The sequence below is a fragment of the Gymnoscopelus microlampas genome (genome assembly GCF_963454915.1).
Source record: "Gymnoscopelus microlampas genome assembly, chromosome: 11".
In the NCBI taxonomy this organism is placed as follows: domain Eukaryota; kingdom Metazoa; phylum Chordata; class Actinopteri; order Myctophiformes; family Myctophidae; genus Gymnoscopelus; species Gymnoscopelus microlampas.
Genome location: NC_139948.1, coordinates 47,261,254 through 47,286,908, shown reverse-complemented (window position 1 = coordinate 47,286,908; position 25,655 = coordinate 47,261,254). Strand labels below are relative to the sequence as shown.

Genomic DNA, 25,655 nt, shown 5'->3' with positions numbered 1-25,655 from the left:
CCCCTAAACCAGGGGTCTTCAACGTTTTTCAGGCCAAGGACCCCTTACCTGAGAGACAGATGAAGCAGGGACCCCCCCCCCCCCCACTACATTGCATACAATTGTATTGCAGATTGAACTTCATTTCAGACATTTAACCACTTAAATCTTAAAAAATAATTTGTACTTTATTTGCTCCTTTTCCCCCTCTAAACCAAGCACCTCTTTGCCGATCTACAAGCTCACAACGCCTCATTGTGAGCTTGTAGATCGGCTATTTTTTGTTAAAGTTGTCTTCAGAATAGGGATGCTAAGGTTTAAGTGGTTAATGCAAAAACATATACTATCACAGAAAGATGTGGCGGCCCCCCTGTAGTAACTTTGAGGACCCCCTAAGGGGTCACGGACCCCCTGTTGAAGACCCCTAGTCTAAACCGTATACTATCAAAATAATAATCTCCTCTATACATTTAAACTATAGGCATAGGAAAATGGAACCCCTGAGCAGGGTTTTAATACAGTGGGCTGGCAGAGAACCTCCCAGCTTGCCCCGGGGTGGGGTGGGTTGTTTTATCATTTAATTAGGTTGTTATTTGTTATATGGGGTGATGTGTTGCGGGGGATTAATGTGTTTTACTGTCTTATGTTATATCATTTATTTTATGTGTTTGTTAGCAGCAGTTGCTGCAAGGACCACTCCCCTTCCTTTAGCTCAGGTTTTGAGTTGGTGCCTGGTGTGCTAAGAGTACAAAACAAACACAATATGTATATAGTATATACAGTACATTCCTGTAGTTCAGTATCAAAATGTAAACCCATTTTGTAAGTTTAAGAGAAAAGAGAATAACATGACTTTTTGCTTTTTACATTTTGTTTTCACATTAATGGTGTGTGTGTGTGTGTGTGTGTGTGTGTGTGTGTGTGTGTGTGTGTGTGTGTGTGTGTGTGTGTGTGTGTGTGTGTGTGTGTGTGTGTGTGTGTGTGTGTGTGTGTGTGTGTGTGTGTGTGTGTGTGTGTGTCTCTCTCTCTCTGCTGTCCGGCAGAAACCAGCAAACTCCAAAATGTTTTTTCAGGGGGAAAAAAATCAGGAAATGACAAAGACAAAAAGTGGAGGTTTTTGTTCATCATTGATAAGAACAGCTGAACGGACCTCCAAGCTCACAATGAGGTTTGAGGTCAAAAGGGGGTGGAGCCTGGGTCAGCAAAACCAGCTAACTCCCCCATTTGGATGACTTGGTTGGTTCAGCAGAACGTTTGAGGATCCAATGGAATTAGCTGGTTTTGTCAGAAGCGCTTTTTAATACTTTCCATTGGTTAAAGTTTTAATTTAAGTTACTATATGTCTACATGGTGCAACCAGATCTTTATTTTAACCCCTTTTCTTTTCTTTAGGCAAATACAACAGAGCAATATGAGAAAAGGTAAGGGAGTTTGAACACCCCCCTCACTGTTCCACAAAGTACAGTAATATATTTATTATTATACTGTAACTTTACTTACTTGCAGTACCCTCACGGAGCACCAGGTTGAGAATCATTGGTATATGACCTGTATTATTATTGGATGTATAACAATCCAACAGGAAAAAAGAGTGTCACTTTAAAAGGCTATAATATGTACCTGCACCTACAAAAGAAGAGTTGATGGTTCTTCATGTTCCTCATATGGTTCTAGGGAACCTTTTTTGTCACATAACCATTTTTTTTTATCGTTCTTTGAGGCACCTTTAACCACTTAAAGGAGACATCCGGTCATTTTAAGTGTTATGTTTGATGTGCGTCAAATCACTTACCGACGTAGAAATGAAAATCGCGTGACTCCACAAATCCCCCTATCGACCCCCACCGTTGGCATGATAGTAGGATGCTGGATAGCCCAAATTCGCCTATTTTAACAAATGCAAAGTCTGTTTTTTTGCTTCTAGTACTCATTGTTGAGTCCCATGATAATGTAACAGGCGCTAAAACTCCGAGAAGCTAACGGCTAATAACAGAACGAGCTAATGCTGGGGCTGCTTATCTCTCTGCATGGCAGCCCCAGGTTGCCAGGTCGGGAGAGAAACAGGCAACCAGCATTAGCTCGTTCTGTTATTAGCCGTTAGCTTCTCGGAGTTTTAGCGCCTGTTACATTATCATGGGACTCAACAATGAGTACTAGAAGCAAAAAAACAGACTTTGCATTTGTTAAAATAGGCGAATTTGGGCTATCCAGCATCCTACTATCATGCCAACGGTGGGGGTCGATAGGGGGATTTGTGGAGTCACGCGATTTTCATTTCTACGTCGGTAAGTGATTTGACGCACATCAAACATAACACTTAAAATGACCGGATGTCTCCTTTAAACCATGTCAGATTAAGCAAACATTTACAGAAAATAGTCTACATGATTATGATGATAGATCAACTTGGATAGATCTACCTACCTGACTGACTGACTGACTGACTGACTGACTGACTGACTGTAGGTAGGTATCCCATCAACAATTCGCTTGGGAGTAATGTAGTGTCATGGGCAGTCAGTCACAAAGGACCAAAAATAACTAGAATGTGTCATATTGGTCTATATATATAGACCAATATGACACATTCTAGTTAGCACTACTAATTCCTTTAAATGTCGTTGCTGTCGGGCAGAAACCTTTTATCTCCATACTCGCCCTACTTCTGCCATTTGAATCCTGAACAGTAACAGTTTTGGACATATTAGGTTTCCACCCAACAGAGACGATATGTAAGCCTATAGTCTGCTCCATTAGTATAATGACAGACACTAACATTGAATTGAACAGCCTAATGACCGACACAGCAGCTCAGAGTCAATAGTCTCCCCTTGAACGGATCGTCGGGTCCAAAGCAGCGTGCGTTTGTTATTGCACACTGTGCTGCCTGGGAGCTTTTCCAAGTAGTAATATTATTACGGTAACAGGATAGGGCACTACAGGGACATCTGGGTAAAATTGGCTATTTTGTTCAAAATGTAAAAAAAAAATGTAAATAAATATATATTTGGAAAATGTTTTTAAGTTAACTAAGTATACATGATTAGAACATGCTAAACCATTCAACAAGGTCTAATATTTCTACAATTGCTACAAATTGCTACAACCTGTATATCCAGTCAATTTTGGGGCATAAGCAAGAAGTTGAAGGATAACATTCTATGAATTAAGTCTGATAATGATGGACCGTGCGTGTTCACATCATGTATTGCCCAGCTATCCTGTATCCATAATAATTACAAACAGAATGAAAGCAGCAGAAAACAGCATGTTGTACAATTCCATTCAACCTGCAGATGACGTGGAAATACCCGAGCGCACAGACAGATAGCCTACTGGTGATGATGATGATGATGATGATGATGATGATATGTGTGCGCGCAGCGCGCGCTCCACTCCACTATATTAATCTGCTCCTGCATCATCGCTGTCTTTCCAGCGCTGACAACACAGAGGATTTAACACGGAGGATATATTTGTATTGTTTTTTTTTGTATGTCTCTTCTTGACAACAGTTGAACCGCTGGGAACTTTCTTTTATCTTCTTTTCTCCAACTGACAATAAAGGAGTTCAGACGTACAAACAAACTCGGGCAGTTTGTGTGACTTTCCCATTCGGAGTGTATTATTATCATTATTATAATGGACTTTTGTTGTTGCTGATGTTTCCAACCTATTGGAGTGTTGTTGAGCTGACATGATGATGATTTTTGGGTCGTTGTTGTGGCTGAACGTCGGGATGTATAACGTTCTTTTCTGACACTTTTTTTTTGTTCAACTTTGTTAAATAAATGCGACTCCTGTGGCGTCGAGTCCAGAAAGATGCCCCTCAACCACCTGATTAAAGTCATAGGCTAAATTGTTTTAATTTGGCCGATATTTTTTTTTCTTTCAATTTGCAAATTGAAACAGACAGACAGATCGACACATCTTTAAAATAGCCTAAGTCTATCTTTCATAGCCTATTAAGTGGAATCTTTGGTGCATTGTTTCCCAGTCAGAATGCTGTCTCTATTCCTCTGGGTGTTCTCTCTGCTGGGAGCAGCGGAGCGCACGGTGCTCGCCCTCTCCGCCAGGCCGGAGGACAACAGAGCCGCCACGGGAAGCCGCTTCGTGTGCAACGCCATCCCGCCCGGCGCGGAGCTGCCGGGCTGCGGCGTCGGGTCCTACGACACCGGCCTGGGGGTGGGGAACAACCGGCTGCAGAGCACCGGTCCCGTGGAGGACGAGCTCCGCAACACCGTGCTCCAGCTCCGGGAGACCATCCTCCAGCAGAAGGAGACCATCGTCAGCCAACAGGGGACCATCAAGGAGCTCAACTCCAAGCTGGCGCGCTGCGAGGCGGCCGCGGAGGAGACGGGGGCAGGTGGAGGTGGTGGTGGGGGGAGCAGGGGTCGGGGCGGGGGTCAGGGCTCCTCCAGGAGGAAGGAGTACGGCAAGAACACCATGGGAGACCTGCCCCGGGACCCCGGAGAGACCGTGGACCAGCTGGGGAAGACCATGCAGACCCTGAAGGGCCGGCTGGAGAGCTTGGAGGTGAGATGATGACGCATAGGGCACTGCATGAGTCCAAACGTATACAGGGGGTCTTCAACAGGGGGTCCGTGACTCCTTATAGGGGGTCCTCGGAGTTACTACACGGGGGGGGCACCAAATCTCTGTGATATTGTTTTGCATTAACCACTTGAACTATAGCGTTCCTATACTGAAGACATGCTTTAGACAAAAAATAGCAGATCTACAAGGTCAACAACGCCTCACGTTGTGAGGCATTGTGAGCTTGTAGATCTGCTATTTTCAGCATAGAGGTGATTGGTGTAGAGGGGAAAATTATTGAAGGTTTAAGTTGTTAAATGTCTGAAATGAACAAAAAAACATTAATTTACACTGATGATACTTCATTAAGCTGTCTGTGAAATCTATGAAAAAGTTTAATCTGCAACACAAATATTGTATGCAATATAGTGGGGGGTCCCTGCTTCATCTCTCTCTCAGGATTTAGGGGGTCTTTCTTTTAAAGCAGTGTTTCTTAAACATTTTCAAGTCAAGGCCTCCCGCCCCCCCGCCCCCCCCCCCCCCCCAGATTTGCATTAAAATAAATTCTAAATTTATTTTTTTCAAAATATCAAGATTTTTCAAAAATATAAAAATAAAAATGCAGATGTACAAGCTCTTGCACGAAGTGACGTGCTGTGAGATTGTAGATCTGCTATTCTCCTTTTGAATAGCCAATGAATGAAGGATGAAGGGGTTAAAATGATTGTCATGCTATCCATTTTTCACGATTTGTCATCACAATTGTAAAATAACTGCTCTGCAAGCTAATTGTAGATCGGTTCATTTCAAATAGCCCGTAGCCGAAAAATAAAATAGTGCTTATAGGTGTTTTTAACTGTTCCTCAATTTGATGGGGACCCCTTGGGACCGCTTCAAGGACCCCCCGGAGGTACCCCGGACCCCACTGTTAGAACAACTATTGTAAAGAGCACCGATTTACTTGTTGGCAGTGTTGTGTTCTAGGCAGTATTGATACCTTTACTTAAGTAGCCAAAAGCATTTCAGCACCACGGGGAATGGACAGCGACGCTCTCTCTCTCTCTCTCTCTCTCTCTCTCTCTCTCTCTCTCTCTCTCTCTCTCTCTCTCTCTCTCTCTCTCTCTCTCTCTCTCTCTCTCTCTCTGCGCTCTCTCTCTCTCTCTCTCCTGATATACAGGGACTCAGAGATCAAATGTTTACCAATAGCTATGAAACGGAAAAAAGTTATACTCAATGCCACCAAAAGTATGTTGTTATTAGCATTCAGTATAGATAGGCCTAATAAACAACTATGATGTATGTGTTGCTGTTATTATATTACTGTATAATATCACTGTTTCTTTCAAAATAATGGATTATTAAAGCATTATATAATTAATAAAACAATCGATTAATAAGGAATAGGCAATGGTTTAAAAAAGAAAGAAAGAAGAAGAAAATAGCATAGTGAGCTTGTAGATCTGCTAGTTTCAAAGAATCAATACATTTTTTTATGTTGGCAAGCAGGTCTAAACAAGCGTAGGTTAATATTTCTCTTTTATATCAAACCGTCTTAGCGATGTTACATGTTGTTTCAACGGCAGAGCCAGAGAGCACCATCAGCCTTGTATAAAATGATATACAATACAGTACCAGTGGTGTAAAGTAACTAAGTACATGTACTCGAGTAGCTACTGCACTTAAGTACAATTTTGAGGTATTATTACTTTACTGTGGTATTTCCAATTTTCAGTACGTTTACTTCTACTCCACTACACCTGCAAATATTATAGGCTACTTATAGCCTACTCCACTACAATTATTTGATAATATATACATTACAATAATACATTTCGGCCATTTGAAATAGCCAATCTACAAGCTCACAATGTGTCGCAATGCGAGCTTGTACTTTTGTACTTATACTCAAGTACATTTTGAATTCCAGACTTTTACAGTATTGATACTTTTACTTAAGTAAAACATTTGAGTACTTTTTTCCCACCACTGGCACCATCCATGCATAAAATGATTCTAAAACACAGATGATATGCCTCCCTACGGGGCTGCTCACGGGAGAATAGGAGATCAAAGCCTCTGCTAATGAGCGCGTCAAAATCACACTATTTATCATCCAATAATCAAAGCCTGGCAGTGCCAGTGCGCCAAAGCCACGCATAACTAATGAGCAACAAATATTGGTGTCAAAAGTGTCAGCACGCGAGTCGCGGCGGGATTAATTGAAATACTTGTGAGTCAGTCACGTGCACGTGGTTATTCATGACGGATGACGACAAAGCACGCATTGTATCCCCCCCCCCCCCCCCCCCACACACACACATCTACGTCTCAGTAGCTAAAGTGCACTCATACACCCTATACAGTGGTTCTCAAAGTGGGGTCCGGGACCCACAGGGGTCCTTGAGGGGGTTCCAGGGGGTCCCCAGCCAAAGTAATAGTTGGGAACCAAATTGACCCTTATGTGTCTGTAACTCTGAGAGTGTACTAATGGAACCAAATTGACCCGTAAGGGTCCATTTGGTTCCATTTGTACATTCATTCCGTGGGCTAATATGTGTCAATCTGGGGGTCCTTGACGCAAAGACGTTTGAGAACCACTGCCCTAAGACAGTATTTACCAGGGGGGGTCCCCAAATTATTTTGGGGGGGTCCCCATGATGATTAGCTTAATGTGCAACATTGTTTTCTCACTCAAAAATGTTGAACATTTTTCAACACAAATCTTCTCTTCTAGTGGTCCCTGGCACAACACATTTTCAGATGGGTGGGGGGGGGGGTGTCTGCGGCCAAATACATATCAATTTGGGGATCCTTGGCACGAAAAACTTTGAGAAGTACTGGCCTATATATTGTACATAGATTTATGAACATATTGTCAGTCCCATAAGCCCTCACCTTCAGCAGACACATTAATAACACAGTATTGCATATTCAGCTGATATTGAGGTCATCTATAGTGAGAGGATAAAGATCTCTGGCATCGAACTTATGGATTTATGTTTTCTCCTGTGTCACAACAGCCAGGACGTACACCCATCCATCTATCCCTCTTTCTCTCTATTTCTATTTCTATCTCTCTATCTCTCGATCTCTCTATCTCTATCTCTCTCTCCACCCATCCATCCATACCTCTTTAGAAAGACAAATAAAATAAATAAGTACTTCATATTAAAACTAAACACCATTGCAATCATAGTTCAATTAATCTGTCATAATTCCGTTCAGTTCATCTGTCATGATTCAGTTCATCTGTCATGATTCAGTTCATCTGTCATGATTCAGTTCATGTGTCATGTGTCATGATTCAGTTCACCTATTTAGATAATTCATAATCCCTTTCTGCATAGTATACTGTAGCTTCAATATACTCTGAGAAGTACTGGCCTATATATTATACATAGATTTATGAACATATTGTCAGTCCCATAAGCCCTCACCTTCAGCAGCCACAGTAATAACACAGTATTGCATATTCAGCTGATATTGAGGTCATCTATAGTGAGAGGATGAAGATCTCTGGCATCGAACTTATGGATTTATGTTTTCTACTGTGTCACAACACTAGCCAGGACATACATACATACATACATACATACATACATACATACATACATACATACATACATACATACATACATACATACATACATACATACATACATACATACATACATCTATACATCTCATTCCACCCCTATCTCTTTCTTCCCATCTATCCACCCATAATCTATCATGATTCAATTAATCTGTCATAATTCAGTTCAGTTCATCTGTCATGATTCAGTTCATCTCTTATGAATCAGTTCATCTGTCATGATTCAGTTCATCTCTTATGAATCAGTTCATATGTCATGATTCAGTTCACCTATTTCTTATAAATAATTCCTAATCCCTTTCTGCGTAGTATAGCTTCAATATACAATACCCTGTTGGTATTGACAACACTAATAGTAATGGAATATAGTACTATGTACAAACTGTATGTACTGCTGATGTCTCTGATGTTGGCAGTGCTGTGTTCTAGGCAGTATTGATACCTTTACTTAAAGTTGCCAAAAGCATTTCAGCACCACGGGTAATGGACAGCGACGCTCTCTTCTCTCTCTCTCTCTCTCTCTCTCTCTCTCTCTCTCTCTCTCTCTCTCTCTCTCTCTCTCTCTCTCTCTCTCTCTCTCTCTCATTCATGTTGATTGAAAGCATTCATACATCAATGGAGTCAAGGATATATTGCCGCAGTCGTGACAAAGATAGTCATTTTCATGACGTATCTTCACCTTTTCTTCTTTCTAATCACATATCCATTGATCGTATTCTGTGCTTCTTACCATAATGATTATTAGAAGATCAATGTTTCTGATAGGATACTTCTTTTTTTCCTTCCCCTGGGGAGGGTAGGAGGATCTCTCTCATTATTCAAAGCAGCACCGTCTGAATACAACATGAAGCCGCATAATCAGAAGAACTTTGGTAGAATAAGAATGCCAGACCTTTAAAATTCTTGCTTTGCTTTAACCTGGGCCAAATAATCCTGGAGAGGCACATTACACTGTCAAATCCCCACTGTTAATTTAACCCACGGGGTCCACTGGGTTCATGTGTACACTGGTGGAAAACAGTGGTGGAAAAATATGTTTTTTATTTATTTTTTAACTACGCTATGTAGCTTTCCTCTTCTACCTGGATTTGAACCTGGTTTCCTGCGCAAGTGCTGAAATGATTACCATTGAGCTAATAGAGCCTGCCTGCTTGCTCAGGGGATAAATTGAATCTTGACCAACAGGTAAAGGTTTCAGGTCAGATCCTGTGTCTAAGTGAGACGTGACCTTTGACACCATCTAAGTGTCTCAATAGAAGAAGAACAGGGAGACAAAATACAACCACCCCAATGTATAAATTATTGTATTAACATACTCTACCATACCGATTGTATAAGTTATATTGTATTAACAGACTCTACCATACAGATTGGACACAATTGCACTTTATTCATGAAATAAATGTTACTTAGTGCTGCTTTAACTATAAATGAAACCGATGGGTTTAATTCAAACCATCTCTGAGAGGAATGACTGTGTCTAGGTCTGTGCACCATTTGGACTATTCAGTGGACTATTCAGTGGTCTATTCAGTGGTCTATCCAGTGGTCTATTCAGTGGTCTATTCAGTGGTCTATTCAGTGGTTTATTTTGTGGACTATTCAGTGGTCTATTCAGTGGTTTATTTAAAGATAAAGATAAAGAAAACTTTATTGTCCATTAAATTGACATAAAATGGAAATTTGTCTTTGGCACACCAGCAGTCAGTTACAACAATAAAACATTACAAAAATACACAGGTGCATTAAAATACTATATAAAATGCATTCACATTAACACAACAACAGTGGTCATGAGCAGTGGCGATTTAGACTATTTAAACATTTTCTTATTTAAAATGTCCACAGCAGTTGGCACAAACGACGTTTTGTAACCCTTCTTGTTTGCTAATTTTGCCCTCAGCCTCCTGCCCGATGGCATCAAGTGAAATTCAGAGTGAAGAGGATGGGTAGAATCATTGTAAATCTGAATTGCTTTTTTGGTTATGGAGCGGTTGTATATGCCCTGAAGTTGCAATTGTTTGTCTCCAATGATCTTACTTGCCTGGTTGACTACCTGGGTGAGCTTGTTTTAGTGGTCTATTCAGTGGGCTTCATTATGTCAGGACAGATGAATCAAGGACAGATAAGTGTCACACAGTGACAGCCTCCACAAGAAGAAGAAGGACTCTTGGTGGAACAAAACAGAATGTCTGCCAGGAATAAAAAGCCTGAGGCCCGGTGCCCTTGTTTTTTTTTTTTAACACCAGCTGTGTGAGGACGACTGACGCCTGGCATGTATAACCTTACGTCACCGGGCTGTCCAGCTGGTTTTCGTTCCAAACTGACCAGCGTGATCTGGTCAAAGCTGGATGTGTCGTCTATATTGCAATACTGCAATATAGACATACTCTGTTACAAGTAAAAGTCCGGAATTCAAAATGTACTTGAGTAAAAGTACAAAAGTATTGGCATCAAAATGTACTTAAAGCACCAAAAGTAAAAGTACTCCTTATGCAGAATGTCCCATTTCAAGTTTTCAAACGTATACAAATCTTTTGAAAATAGCCGATCTACAAGCTCACAACGTGTCGCATCGCGACACGTTGTGAGATCGGCTATTTTCAAATGGTCAAAATGTATAGGGCTGAAGCGGTTAATGTAGGTTTTGTAATAATTATCTAAATCTACAAAGTAACTAGTAACTAAAGTTTTCAAATAAATGTAGTGGAATAATAGTACAATATTTGACGTTGAGTGGAGTAGAAGTAAAAGTACAGAAAATTGGAAATACGCCAGTAAAGTAAAAATACCGAAAGATTTTACGTAAGTACAGTACTTGAGTAAATGTACTTAGTTATAACTACTTTACACCACTGTTAGTCACTACGCCAGTCACTATGAGTTACCTCCTGACAAAGTATTCCAATAAGTACTAGAAGAAATGTGTTGGATTCATGAAATTACTTGTGGCCAAGGGGAATCATTTTGGAGGATGCACAGGCTACAGTATTATTGTCTCTGTCGGGTGGAAACCTCACATGTCCAAAACTGTTACTTTTAAGAATTCAAATTCAAAAGCATCAAAAGTAGCAGATCTACAAGCTCAAAACGCGTTGCTTCGCGCCACGTTTCGAGCTTGCGGATCTGCTGCTTTTGATGCTTTTGTGTGACGCTCGTATGATCAAGTAGGGCGTTAATTCGCGAAAAAACACCAAAAGTTTGAATATGGAGATAAGAGGTTTCTGCACGACAGCAACAAATTCCACTCTAGATGGGATCAGAAAACTGTTGATAAAAGGTGATGGCAGTCTTGTTGTGGAGCAGTGAGGCGATGCGATGCGGGGTTTTTTTCAATCGAACCCAGTTCGATTCGTGCGTCTTTTCGCATGCGGTAAAAACTGATTGACTAATTGCACCCTGTGTGCAAAGGCCTTAAGTCTGTGGTGGAGACATGGATCAGCAAGCATATGAGGTGAAACTTTACATCGTCCCTTATAGAATGTTACATCGCTTTGTTTTATTTGACAGAAGATACACATTTAGATAAACTAAAGCAGGATATAATCTACTACTTCATTTCTCAAACATTGTCCAGCTAAATCACAATATTTTTAATCCCACGATGTTTGCAACCCCTTTTTCACTCAGTGCCATTTTCTAAGTGATCCTGGGCGCTACACTCCCCCAACCAGCCTAGGGAGGCCAGGGCCGAGCTCATGCCTCCTTCAATGCATGAGAGCCAACTGACCTTCTTGTCACCTGACAGGGGGGAGTTTCCCCGGTAGGACATAACGCGTGGAAGGAACACGTTATTCCTCACAGTTCCATTCCCCTCCATCAGGCACCCCCGCTGTCATGGGGGAGGCGGTATAGCGACCAGGATTACTACATGTTTTTGTGAGGGTATTAACTACCCTGAGAGACACGGGGAGAACATGCAAACTCCACACAGAGTAGGCCCTTGTAATGGTTTCTATTCATACATATTTAGCTCTCTTCTGAACACTAAAGGCTTGGTTAAATGCTGTATGTTCACCTGCCTTTTACATTTGTGATTTAATTAAACAATTACAAAACAATTCAATAAACTGTGATAAACGGGGAGGGCACACATCCACTCCAGAAACTACTGCATGTTGTTCCCAGTCCACCTGGCATGAACTCCACATGTTGACGTCACCACAGTCACAGAGTGACATCTGGCTGTTAATCCCCCACCAAGCCTCTCCTCCTCATCCTCTGGGCGGGCGTTGAGCTACGAGGGCAGCCAATCACACTGCACCGTCCACCGGCGCTGTATTAGTTTTTGATCTGTGTTGCCAGATTTTTGCGAGAGAAGCAACCAGGTCTAGGAAAACAAGCCCAAAAGATGTTAATGCCCATGCAGTGTTAATTTTGACAGCACATTTTTATTTAGTTTTAGTCTTTTGAATACATTTCTGTTAGGGTTAGGGTTAGGTTTTAGTCACATTTTAGTTGCCTGAAATGTTTTACTTTTAGTCTATAGTTTTAGTCGACTAGATATAATAATACTTTTGTCGACTAAATATACAGATGATTGCGTCGACTAAAATGTATTTTTGGCAGACCGTGATGGCATCGAAATGATTTTCACTTAGCTGCATGCCGAAAATAGCCGATCTACAAGCTCGCTGCGACTTGTTGTGAGCTTGTAGATCGGCTATTTTCGGTTTGTGACACCCGCGCACACCCATGATGACTTGTTTTAGTTGTACTGGATCTCATTTTAGTCTAGTTTTTATTTGTTGACGAAATTGTCAGTTTATTTAGTCATAGTTTTAGTCATCATAGTTTTAATTTAGTTTTCGTAATTGAAAAAAGGTAGTCGACAGAGCTAGTTGACAAAATCAACACTGGAAGCGACTATAGGCTACATGAGTAGCCTACTTTAAACCTCTACAGTATGTATCGGATATTTGATCGTCTATCTACAAGCTCTACAAGCTCGCAACGTGCCGCAATGCGTCGTGGTGTGAGCTACTACTGCAACCACCAATGACTTACAAGCAACTTTACAGAAAAAAAAAACACGCCCATAGTTGTTTCTAATAAGCAGACACGGCAACGCTGTTTTTTTTATTGCTGCGTCAAGTAACGAGGTGTGCTAAACGGATGCGTGACCTTAAGGGAGTAGACGGGTTTTTAAGTCGTCTGCCGTACGTACATCTCCAGAGCTTTTTGTCGACCTGAACGCTTTGTTGGAGAATACAGGATTAACAGGATTAAATGTCTGTGTCATTACTCCTCCGTCTGCACTCTGAAATCCCTGTTTTTATACTATCTACCTCCACCTCTCTCTCTCTCTCTCTCTCTCTCTCTCTCTCTCTCTCTCTCTCTCTCTCTCTCTCTCTCTCTCTCTCTCTCTCTCGCTCCCGCTCTCTCTCAGACACACACTGATATATTAGTTTGTATTGCTATGTTTGAGAGGACATCAACATTTTAGGATTTTAATAATAATTTTTTAATAATTTTTCCGTGCAATTTTTAACCCTTACCCTGAAACCAAAAAATAACTGCTCTACAAGCTCGCAACACGCCACAATGCAACGTGTTGTGAAATTGTAGATTTGCTATTTTACGTGAGTAAAATAATAATAATACAAAACAAATTGTATTATTGTGGAAAGGTCATTTTCTTCCGTAATATCATTCACAAAGGGAAACTTAAATTATATTCTAGATTCATGACCCATGAAGTGAAATATTTTAATCCCTTTTTGGTTTTAATGTTGATGATTACGGAAAACAGCTCATGGAAATCAAATTCGCCGAAAAAAAGTGCAGCAATTTTAGGAATGTATTCAGTGATTCAGTCAGCCTATATAAATTGAAGGACCTTCTGTAAACTCAAGCACAAGTAAAACACAATACTCTCAAGTACACAATACTTTCAAGTACATTCCAGAACCGTGGAAACCCTGACCATTAGGAGAAATAAAAACAAAGATGTCTTGATTGACCTTATTGTCCAATATCCTGTATGAACAAACCAGACTAACAAAAACAAAACTCTCTGTTGCTTCAAAGGCCATAACACTACCAACAATTGAATTAGTCCATATGTATTTAAAAAAAACCAAATAAGACAGATATAACCCCTTCAGTCCAACTCTCCCTCAATATCCTTGGCCAAAATAATAAACAGACCACCGGTCTTGGTGCACCGGTATGATTGGTACGCCTGAAACTCGTCCAGTGAGAGATTATTTTGTATCACGTTCATTTTCTGTAATTAATTAATCGAAATTAATGTGCTAAAGTTCCAGTCCTAGTGTACACACACACACACACACACACAAAACTGACTGTCTTTCCGTTATTTCTGTCTCCCCCTGCCAGCAGCAACAGTTGTTGCGTCTGCCCGGCGGTGCCAACGCCTCCTCGTCGCTGGGCGGAGGAGGAGGAGCAGGAGCAGCAGGTGGAGGTGGAGGAGGAGCAGGAGTAGGAGGAGGCGCGTCATCAGCTCTGTCCCCGCTGCCGGCGGAGCTGCGCGAGCTGCTGCGCCAGCGCCTGGGGGCGCTAGAGAGCCAGCTCCTCCGCAAGGTGGCCGACCTGGAGGAGGAGAAGAGCCAGCTGTACAACGAGACGGCGGCACACCGCCACCGCACCGAGCAGACCCTCACCTCCCTGCTGGAGAGGATCACTGAGCTGGAGAGGAGTGAGTACTGACAGGGACCCCCAGGGGTCCTTGTGGGGAGGGGGGTGGGTATCAGGGGGTCCCCAGCAAAATGTGTTAATAGAGTGTCACAATCATTTTAACGCCTTTATCAATATTTTATACTTTGGCTATTCAAAAATAGCAGATCTACAAGCTTGTCGATCTGCTATTTTTGAAAAATCTTGAAAATGTGTGCAATTCCTTCAATTTTTTTAAGGCGAACATTTTTAACACAAATCTTTGCTTCTGGGGGTCCCTGGCACAACATATTCTCTGGTGGGGGTCCGCGGCCACATACATATACATTTTGGGGTCCTTGGCACGGAAAAGTTTGAAAACCACTGACTTGGACTGGAGAGGAGTAAGCACTGTGACTTAGAACATTAATGGACTGGAGAGTACTGCATGTAACTTAGTGCATTAATGGACTGGAGAGGAGTAAGTAAAGCTAAAGTTAAAGTAAGTACATGTACTCTAGTACTGTACTTATAATGCGTGCGTGCGTGTGTGTGTGTGTGTGTGTGTGAGCGTGTGTGTGTGTGAGCGTGTGTGCGTGTGTGCGTGCGCACACACATATTTGTGTCCACATGAACAGAAGTACAATAATGCCTTGTACAAAGGACATAAACACAGCCAATGCAGTCAGACAATAGGAAAACAGCCAGGTACTAGACGGCAGAACATTGTTACATATTACCACGCGGCACACGCACGCACACACAGAACCAAAAGTACTGGAGTAGATGTTACTTAGTTACTTTCCACTACTGCCCATGAGAGCAGCAGAGCCCGTTCCAGCACTAAATCCCTGACAATGCAACGTCAACAAGGAAAGTTTGTCTGAAGCGGAACACACTTTATTGCGGAAACGGGGGAGTTGTGACACTCAAACACAAACCAAATGATCTGAATAGACAAACATTCTTTGTTTTGTTTGGGATTCAAGGACTAAGCTTTTCTGCTCCTTGGTGTGGATGATAATTTATGATCCCTTTTTGAGTTGTATAGCTTCAATATACAATAAACCCTGTTGGTATTGACAACACTAGATGTAATGACATATACTGTAGTGTGTACAAATGGTGCACACAAACGTAAAAGAATAATCATGAATTAGCCGCTTAAGCCCCATCATCCCATTTAGACCTGGAAAGCCTATATGTTGTTATACCTTTCAATCCGGGGAAGCATCTGTGTCATTTTAGATATCGTCGCTGTGGGGCAGAAACCTACTATCTCTATATTCTAAATTTTTTCGTAAATTAATACCCTAATTGATCATTCTACAGCGTCAAAAGTAGCTGATTTACAAGCTTGAAATGCGGCGCAAAGTGATGTGTTTTGAGCTATATATATATATATATATATATATATATATATATATATATTCAGGGTTCAGTGTCTTGCTCATGGACACAAAGCCAGGAGGAGACTTTGGAATCGTATTTCTTTTTTAGATGATATATTGTCCCACGCCATATCGCGGCCGCTCTCTTGATACATAACATAACCCACTTTAGCAGATGTTAACAGCCATTCAGACAACATTAACACATGGGACCACTTATGAATATCATTTTATCTCCTGTAGCCTTGCTGCCTTCATGCATTATTTCTGATCTTTCTGTCTCGCTTTGAATCAAAGGCGTCTTGACAGGTCCCTCATAAACAAACCCTGGTCCCAGCAGCGCCGTGATAGACGTGGAACATCTGTAGCGTTCTGAAGGAAACTTGTTTGGTTGTTGTCAAGTTGTCTAATTCTGCAGCACAAGACCAGGGAAACGATCCATTTTGCAGGCAGTGTCTGGGGAACCAAGGACTAGACTTCAAATATTATGCAGCATGTTTTGTTGTTATTATTTGAAATAAGAATATTGTCGGGTGGAAAACTATTTCCAAAAACCTTTTAAAAAAGACCCTGTGTTCCAATGAATTAGTCAGAAGCTCTTTGTTAATACTTTTCATTGGTTCAATAGTTATCCGCAGGCTAAACCACTTTAACTTTCAAAATGAATCAAATAGCTGATCTACAAGCTGACAACGTGTCACGATGTGAGCTTGACATGTCTGTTATTTTCATAACATTACAAAACATGTTGAAAGTGACCAGCTTTAACCACTTGGTTAAAGCCTCACTATGTAACATTTTTATAATGAATACAATTTAATTTTGTCCAATCTCTATGGTAGAGTATAATAAATGTAGTTTAGATAGCATATTAGACAGATGCTAGGTTAATTTGTTTACCTGGCATCCTATAGTTTCTATAGTTTTAATGAACAAATTATAATGTTTTGATATTATATTGTTTTAGACTGACTGCTAGGTTCTTGGTTTACCTGTGATCCTAGATTACTGAGACATTACACTGTCTCTATGCATTAAGATGCATGTGCTTACCTTGCTTACTGTAAGTCACTCTGTAAAAAGAGTGTCTGTTGTCGGAGTACTTAGTGCAGGAGGCCAGTCTATGACGCTAAATTATGGATTCCACCAAGGTTATAGGAAGACCCACCCATAGACCAGCCCTACCTGTGTCTGATTGGCTTCCTGGCAGGCATAGCTTTACTGAGGTTAGGGTTAGGCTTAAGGTTAGGTTTAGGTATAGTTTTACTGAGGTTAGGGTTAGGCTTAAGGTTAGGTTTAGGTGTAGTTTTACTGAGGTTAGGATTAGGCTTAAGGTTAGGTTTAGGTATAGTTTTACTGAGGTTAGGGTTAGGCTTAAGGTTAGGTTTAGCCATAGTTGCAAAAACACTAGGTAGGAACAACTGTCAATCACAGCGACTACTGGCCAATCACAGCGGGTCTTCCTAGCACTGTGGTGGGATCCAGAAGCACGCGTCTATGACGTCAGTGCTATGATGTCATCTTGATGACATCAGGGATCTCCATATATGGGGATCAGTGGATTTATAGATATTTTCTGGAGATCCACTGAACCCGCTTCACAGCGGGCGCGGCACTCCCTCGGGTCCGGCACTCCCTCGGGTCCGGCACTCCCTCGGGTCCGGCACTCCCTCGGGTCCGGCTCTCCCTCGGGTCCTCAGCCTGCACACTCCCAGCGGGTTTGAAGCCGATCGGGTTGAAGGTTCTCGAGATACACGGACACATGCGCCCGCTCTGCATGCACGCACGAAGACATTCCATGCATTGATAGTTGTGAGCTTGTAGATCACCCTGCTCCCACAGCTTAGAACAGCTTCAAACGTGTCAAGGACCCCCAAATGAATATGCATATTTGACTGTACTGCGGATCCCCATCTGAAATTGCTTTGTGCCAGGGACCCCCACCCCGTCCCGTCCCACCCCGTCCCGTACAAGATTTGTGCTGTTCAAATATTTTCTGCTTGTAGATCTGCTATTTTCAAATAGCCTGTGTATATTATGGTTACGTGGACCCCCGCCCCCCCCCACAAGGACCCCTGGACCCCACTTTGAGAAGCACTGGCTCAGAACAAAGTGCAAAGTGATTAAAATCCTACAGAACCATGCATCGTTAGATGTTTTTGGGAGGCAGACAAATCAGCCCGTCTGTTTCCCCAGTTAATCTGTTTTATACTGACTTTTGTTTTTAGCTCCTTTTTAATGATTCCCCTGATTGATATAGTTTTTTAATGGTTTGTTTGTGAAAAAAAAAAACGCTTTTTAACTTTTAATCTCTGAAACTTGTTTTATGTTTGCTTCCAATCAATGCTTTAATGTGCTGATTTGCTCGTCTCGTCTTGTTCGGGAGAACGCTCTTGTAAAAAAGAGATATTTAATCTCCTGATTAAATAAAGGCTAAATGAAGATATAAAAACCGGAATGAAACGGGGGGGTGATAAAGTAGGGCAGTGTGGAGGTTTGTTTCTGACATCAGTGAGAAGCGAGAGAGGCAGAGAGGAAAAAAACGAGTGGATTTTTGTCTCTTTTTTTTTTAACCCATTAAGACCGGGAACTGCGTCCGAGTCATTTTAGATTTCTTTGGCTATTCAAAAATGTGCAGATCTACAAGCTCATCTACGAGCTTGTAGATCTGCTGTTTTTGATAAATCGTGAAAATCTGTGCAAATCTTTTCTAACTCAATTCTTTGCTTCTCGGGATTCTACAAATGTCTTAAAAAATCCTAACAGTTTTTTATTTGAAAAAAGTATGCTATATCAGTGGTTATCAAACTTTTTTCAAGGACCCCCAAAATGACATGTACTGTAGGCTATTTGGCCGTGGACGCCATCTCAAAATATGTTGTTGCAGGGACCCCCCAGAAGCAAAGATTTGAGTTGAGTAAAAATATTGGCTTAAAAAAGAAAATATATATATTGAAAGATTTGCACACATTTTCACGATAAAAAAAAAATGCAGATCTACAAGCTCATAGCGGGGCACTCGGTGCCGCGCTATGAGCTTGTATATCTGCTATTTTTTAATAGCTCAAAGACATCTAAAAATGACACAGATGATTTCCCTGGATTGAATGGGCTAAAGGCAGATCATGAGAGCAGAGAGAGAGAGACACCACAGAGACATGGAAGGCAGATCTACAAGAAACAGAATAATAATGTTAGATCTGGAGGGGTAAGGGGGAGGGGGGCGCGGGGGGGACCATCTCTGGAGACCCAGTCGGAAAAGAGAACAAACACGCACGCACGTATACGCACACATTTGTGTTGCTATACTTGTGAGGACATTAGGATTTTTTAGGATTGCGTTTTTTATAAATGCCATTTTTAACCGATTTTTTTTAACCTTCATCCTATAAGCATGAGTTGTAGTTGTATATAGCGCCAGTGTCGTCCGCTGAAAACAGCAGATCTACAAGACCTAACGGCTGCTTTCAGAGGACGACGTTGGTAGGCCTGTCACAATTATTACATGATTGGCTAATCACAATTATTTTTGCATAATCGTTTCTATGTTGAATACATGTTCACACATTTTCAATATAAAAAAAAGCTTACAACGCGTCACTTCGTTTAAATTGTTAAATATGTCAATTTCTTTGTAAATTTCAGTTATTTGTCATATCTGCCACATATTAAATCACACAATAGCCGACGACACACAATTAAATCGTTAATCGCAATTATTTGAGTGACAATTAATTGTCTACTTAAATTTGTAATCGTGACCCAGCCCTAGACGTTGGCCTGCAACTAAGTATGAATCAGGAATAATTCCAAACCCCCGGCCAACCCCCATACATGCCTAACCCTATAACCTAAACACAACCTGAATCCTTTCATAATTCCTAAAAGCCTAACTGAAAATAAAATCTGTTTTTATGCATAAAACAACCATTTCCAAACAAAACACGCACACACACACACACACACACACACACACACACACACACACACACACACACACACACACACACACACACACACACACACACAAAGGCACGCACACGAACACAAGTACTCCTGTTGCCATGGTTATACAGCCACAGTAACAACTCATATTACTGTATGCCTCTTAGCAGCAGGTTTATAATAATGAAATAATAAGAATATGTGAGGTCTGGCCTTGGACGCAAGATGCTGCAAATCAGGTGGAAAACCTTGTATGTCCAAAACGGTCCACTTTCAGGGGGGGAAAAACAACCTCTGTTCCATTAGATCCAGTGTAGTTGTTGCTTAGTCACAACAAGCCTCTTGGTTAATACTTGTTTTGCTTGCTTAAATTTGTTATTGCAGCAATTTCTGATAACGTGACAATTAAGTACAAAATAGAGCTTATGTCTCTGCCGGGTAGAAACCTCATTATGTCCAAAAGAAATAGCAGATCGAATAGCAGATCGAAATAAATACTTTTGTGTGCCGCTGTAGTACGATCAAGTAGGGCAATGATTTACGAAAAAAATACAAAAAGTTAAAATGTGGAGATAAGAGGTCTCTGCCCGACAACAACAATATGTTACGTTCACACTGGCAGCTTCAAAAAGATATAATGCGTCAGACGAACGAGGAAAAATATTAAGGAACATGTAAAGCCCCCCCCCCCAATTACAAGCAGAAATTGTTTGAAGAGAGAAGGCGAGTGGGAAATGGTTAAACAACACGTGGTTGGTTTTGTAGCTTTGTAGCTGCAGTTGAATCCAGCTCTGCTTGGATTGTAGCTTTGAAGATTTTGTAGCAGCTATAAAACGTTGGGTGTAGCTTTGTAACTTTCATGTCGCTGGCTTCCATGGAAAATTGAATGGTAGCCTGTAGCTTTGTATCTTCATGTGGCTCGCTTCCATTGAAAATGAATGGTTGCCTGTAGCTTTGCATCTGCCGGTGTGAACACAGCAATTTTTATGTTTTCTGAAAGAAAACATAAAACATAGTTCATCATTTTAGCTAGCCTGGTAAAGACCCTCCCTCCGGATAATCTAATTTCCATTTGATTTCAGGGTTAGTCTGGCCTGAAGGCTTGTCTGGGCGTTTCTTGCCCGATCACCAAATGGACAAGCCTATCAGTCGCTCATCGTTCTGTGATTGACAGCGACAGTTGGCCAATCAGGTGGCGAGTTCGAGTGAGCCCGAATGAAGCCGAGTGCAGCCTGAGTGCAGCCGTCAAAACACAAACGGCAGCCATTGTTGTTTGTGCGTTGTCTTCACTTCTTACTTTCGGTTTTAAAACGCTCTCAAACTTCTTTTTTGAGGCACGGAATTTACTTTTAACTTCATATATGTGGTCAATTAATCATGACAGAGCCAATTAAAAATAAAAATTCAGAGAACCGGCAGGGGCGGGCAGTGACACGCATGTATCCGAAAAAGGCAACCTATTTTGGGCATGGCCGTCTCAAAAGTCCCGTTGCGTCACATTAGTCTGGAGGTGGTAAAAATGCACTGCTGATTGGCTGAAGGGGTTGTCAGTCAACAGTATTACTCCCGCCCAACTCCAGCCCACAGCCAAAATTGCAGAATGGGCGATCATGCCAGACTCACTCCTGAAATAAATTACACATGAGATTTCCGGAGGGAGGGTTTACCAGGCTACATTTTAGCAAGGTGACAACATTAACTTTTCATGTTTTTTGTCGTCAAACAGGTAACAACGCGTTCAAGTCCCCCGAGGACTTCAAGGTGTCCCTGTCCCTGCGCACCAACTACCTGTACGGCCGCATCAAGAAGAGCCTGCCGGAGATGTACGCCTTCACCGTGTGCATGTGGCTCAAGTCCAGCGCCAGCCCGGGCATCGGGACGCCCTTCTCCTACGGCGTGCCGGGCCAGGCCAACGAGATCGTCCTCATCGAGTGGGGCAACAACCCCATCGAGCTGCTGGTCAACGATAAGGTAAGGGCGACTTACTTTGAAACCTAATCCTCTTTTGCACCCCGTTGAGGGGCAGAGGCAGTGTTGCCAGATTCTGTGAGAGAAACAAGCAACCGGATCGAGGAAAACCAGCCCAAAAGAAGCGACTATATGGGTCACATGAGCACTTTAACATATACATCCGCTATTTGAAAATAGCAGAACGCTATTCACAACACGTCGCGATGCGACGCGTTGTGAGCTTGTAGATCGTCTATTTTCAAATAAAATCTTGCGGGGATATTATAAAAAGCAGATTTGGCAACCATGGGCATAGGGCGTTCACTACAGCTCTCTCCGTCTCACTCTCTACTGGGCCTGGGCTTTTGCTTCCTGCCAGCCAGTGTTGATTTCGTCGACTAAAACTATGACGGAAAATGTTCGTCGATTACCTTTTGTTACTGACGAAAAGTATTCATCCAGGGCCAGACCTCACATATTCGACTATGATGACGAAAACTCATACTGAATATATTGACAATTCCGTCAACAAATAAAAACTAGACTAAAATGTTAGGGAGGGACGTGTGGAGAAGAGATCTAGTAAAACCAAAAGACACGTCATTTTATGTTTGGTTGCACTCGGGTACTGCAAAGCGTTGTGAGCTTGTAGATCGGCGAGAGAGAGAGAGAGAGACTATATCACTGCGTGGATATTAGTCTGGTGTTTCCATGAGGACGTTTTTTTCCCAAGGGGCGGGATAAAAAAAAAATGGCCCTACAAGACCTACAACCAACTACCAATTACAGTCTCCCATATTTGAATACTGGGCACTGATTGGTCACCCACGTCTTCTGGAGCAGGAAATGGATTCTCTATGGAGCGGTGCCAGACACTTTTTTTTTTGCACTCGCAGATTCGTCTGGTCAGAGAGAGAGAGAGAGAGAGAGAGAGAGAGAGAGAGAGAGAGAGAGAGAGAGAGAGAGAGAGAGAGAGAGAGAGAGAGAGAGAGAGAGAGAGAGAGAGAGAGAGAGAGAGAGAGAGAGAGAGAGAGAGAGAGAGAGACCCTCGCTGTCCATTCCCTGTGGTGCTGAAATGTGTTTGGCTTTACTTTTTCCCCAACAAGTCATGTCGGCTTATTGCAGGTGTGCAAGCAGAATAAAAAGAGTGTTACTTTAAAAGGCTAGAGACCTCGAGTTGAAATGAATATAAACGTCAACCTAGACATGGAGTTTGCAATAAGGACATAAATACAAAATAAGGAAGAGTCAGCTAAAGTCTGGGATTGTGTTCCAACCAAAGCCGTGGAGCAGCCCAAATGAAGTCCTGACCTCCCGTGGTCAGCAGCCTGTATAGTGCTGGTTCCAGCCGGGAGGCTGAGGGTTGCATTGCTGCGCGTTGTACAGTAGATTGACGAGGTCTGACAGATCAGTAGACTGGTGGTGACGTGGAGGCTTGGAACTCTTAATGGAGAGCCAGTGGATAATGAAAGTTGACCTCCACGGACCTTGTAGGAGTCAGCAGCTGAGCGACACAGTTTTGGGGAGAAAGTGCAAGTGGTTGATGATGTGTTTGTTTCCATTGTGGTTTACGTTTGTTTATAAGACCTGGAACGCATCTGTGTCACTTTAGATGTCTTTGGCTTTTCAAAAATAGCAGATATACAAGCTCGTAGCGCGACACCGAGTGCTGCGCTATGAGCTTGTAGATCTGCTATTCTTTTTCAAATCTTGAAAACATATATATATTTTTTTAACTGTTAGGATTTAGAAAACATTTTTGATAATCGCCTCAGGTAATGGGTTAAAGGATCCCCATTAGAGACACATGAATGAGCCTCTAGTCTTCCTGGGGTCCTGAACAAAGCAAATACAATACAAATGTACAACAAAAAATACAAATATGAGTAAAAATGAATAAATAAAAGATTACAACAGTCCAGTCAAATTAAACAAATACACAAATAACATACTTGACAAGTTACTTGGCAAGATATCTCTTGATGTGTTTTTTGAAAGTCATTTTGTTATGGATTGTAGATAAGATGTTTTTTGGGCAGAGCATTCCAGAGTTCTATTGACCTATATATATACCACTCAGTGTGTTTTAGAAAATGTGTTTTTGGTGCTGTTTTTGTTCTTATGTTACCAGAAGCTGCTCCTCTGTTGTTGTACCCGTGTTCAGACGTCATTTGTAACTGGTGAGCCAAGCTAGACGGCTTATTGGTGCTACTAATGTTCTGCAGTAGCATTAGAAGACTCACCGATAATTTCTGTTCAACCATTTGCCATGCCAGATGCTCACGCATATAGCTAATACTTGTCCTGAATGAACATCCTAGTGCCAGACGAGCCGCTTTATTCTGAGCAACCTGTAACTGTTTACAAAATCTGATTTTGTGGCTGACGACCAGATTACAGGGCAGTAATCTAAATGAGACAGAACCAAAGAATGAACAACTGATTTCATTATAGAGGGAGTGATCTTCCCATTTTGATGACAATATGTTTAGACCAAGATAAAGAGCCACATCAATAGTTACTCCCAGAAGTTGTATTGTGTTCACTTGTTCAATTCTATGGTCCTATGTATTCAATTCATCAACATAGCATGCACGATAACACATGTCATCGACACATACAAACACTATACTATGTACTAAAGAGAATTACATTGCCCTCCCGTTGTGGTCTCCAAACATTTGTAACTCAAATCGTTGCTTCTGGGGGTCCCTGGAACAAAATATTTTGAGATGGGGGTCCGCAGCCAAATTCATATACATGTTGGGGTCCTTGACATGAAAACGATTGACAACCACTGATATAGTAACGTACTGTATGTTTTTTTCCAAAAAAGGATTTAGAAGACATTTTGTAGAAACGGCCTCAGGCCGTGGGTTAATTGGATGGTATCAGGACATTCCACATTGTGGTGGCAGAGCAGTAGAATGAGAACTCCCCCATGCTTGTTCTATATTTGGGTGGTACCAGATCATGGTCTCTCCCTCTGGTGCTGTGGGTGTCACTCGCTTTGAAGAAGTAGTTCTGCAGGTATGAGGGTATTGAGGGCACTGAGGGCACTCTCTTTGATCTTATACCAATCCCAGTGACATTTCCTTAATCATTTTACTTATATATTATACAAATATTGTACTTCTACTCCATTATACTTTAGTCACTAGTTGCTTTTTACGAAAAGTATTACGAAACCACTTCAGACCTATACTTTGCGACGCATTGTGAGCTTGTAAAGCTGCTATTTTCAAAGGATTTTTCTACATTTTATCTATTTGGAAAACATTATGAAATGGGACCCTCTGCATAATTTGCACTTTTCTGTTCTTTAAGTATATTTTGATGCCAATACTTTTGTACCTTTACTCAAGTACATTTTTAATACCGGACTTGTACTTGTAACAGACTGTTTCTACAGTAGGGTATTGATACCTTTACTTAAGTAAAACATGTCAGTACTTCTTCCATCACTGCTGTGTACACCCACCTGACAAAGTCAATTGTACATAAAAAAGATATAGTACACAAACATTCCCGTTTATAGTCCCCAAATCGTATTTTGTACTATCTGAGATGTATTCTTCTACCATCTTATTATTTTACTGCCCACCCCCCCCCTCCCCCTGACAGTGCAGTGTCTCCAACTA

The 25,655-nt window shown here is 41.6% G+C and overlaps 1 protein-coding gene across 1 annotated transcript in view; it reads left to right on the top strand.

Moving 5' to 3' along the window:
• Positions 1-3,981: 3,981 nt before the first annotated feature.
• The window catches only part of nptx2a (neuronal pentraxin 2a), a gene marked incomplete at both ends in the record, with an annotated part of 49,099 nt that continues 27,425 nt past the window's right edge, over positions 3,982-25,655 (top strand). Inside the window, 3 exons of the mRNA XM_084070809.1 lie at positions 3,982-4,515; positions 14,456-14,771; positions 21,791-22,035. Coding sequence (XP_083926935.1) covers positions 3,982-4,515; positions 14,456-14,771; positions 21,791-22,035 — 1,095 coding nt within the window. The remainder of the gene's footprint in view (positions 4,516-14,455; positions 14,772-21,790; positions 22,036-25,655) is intronic.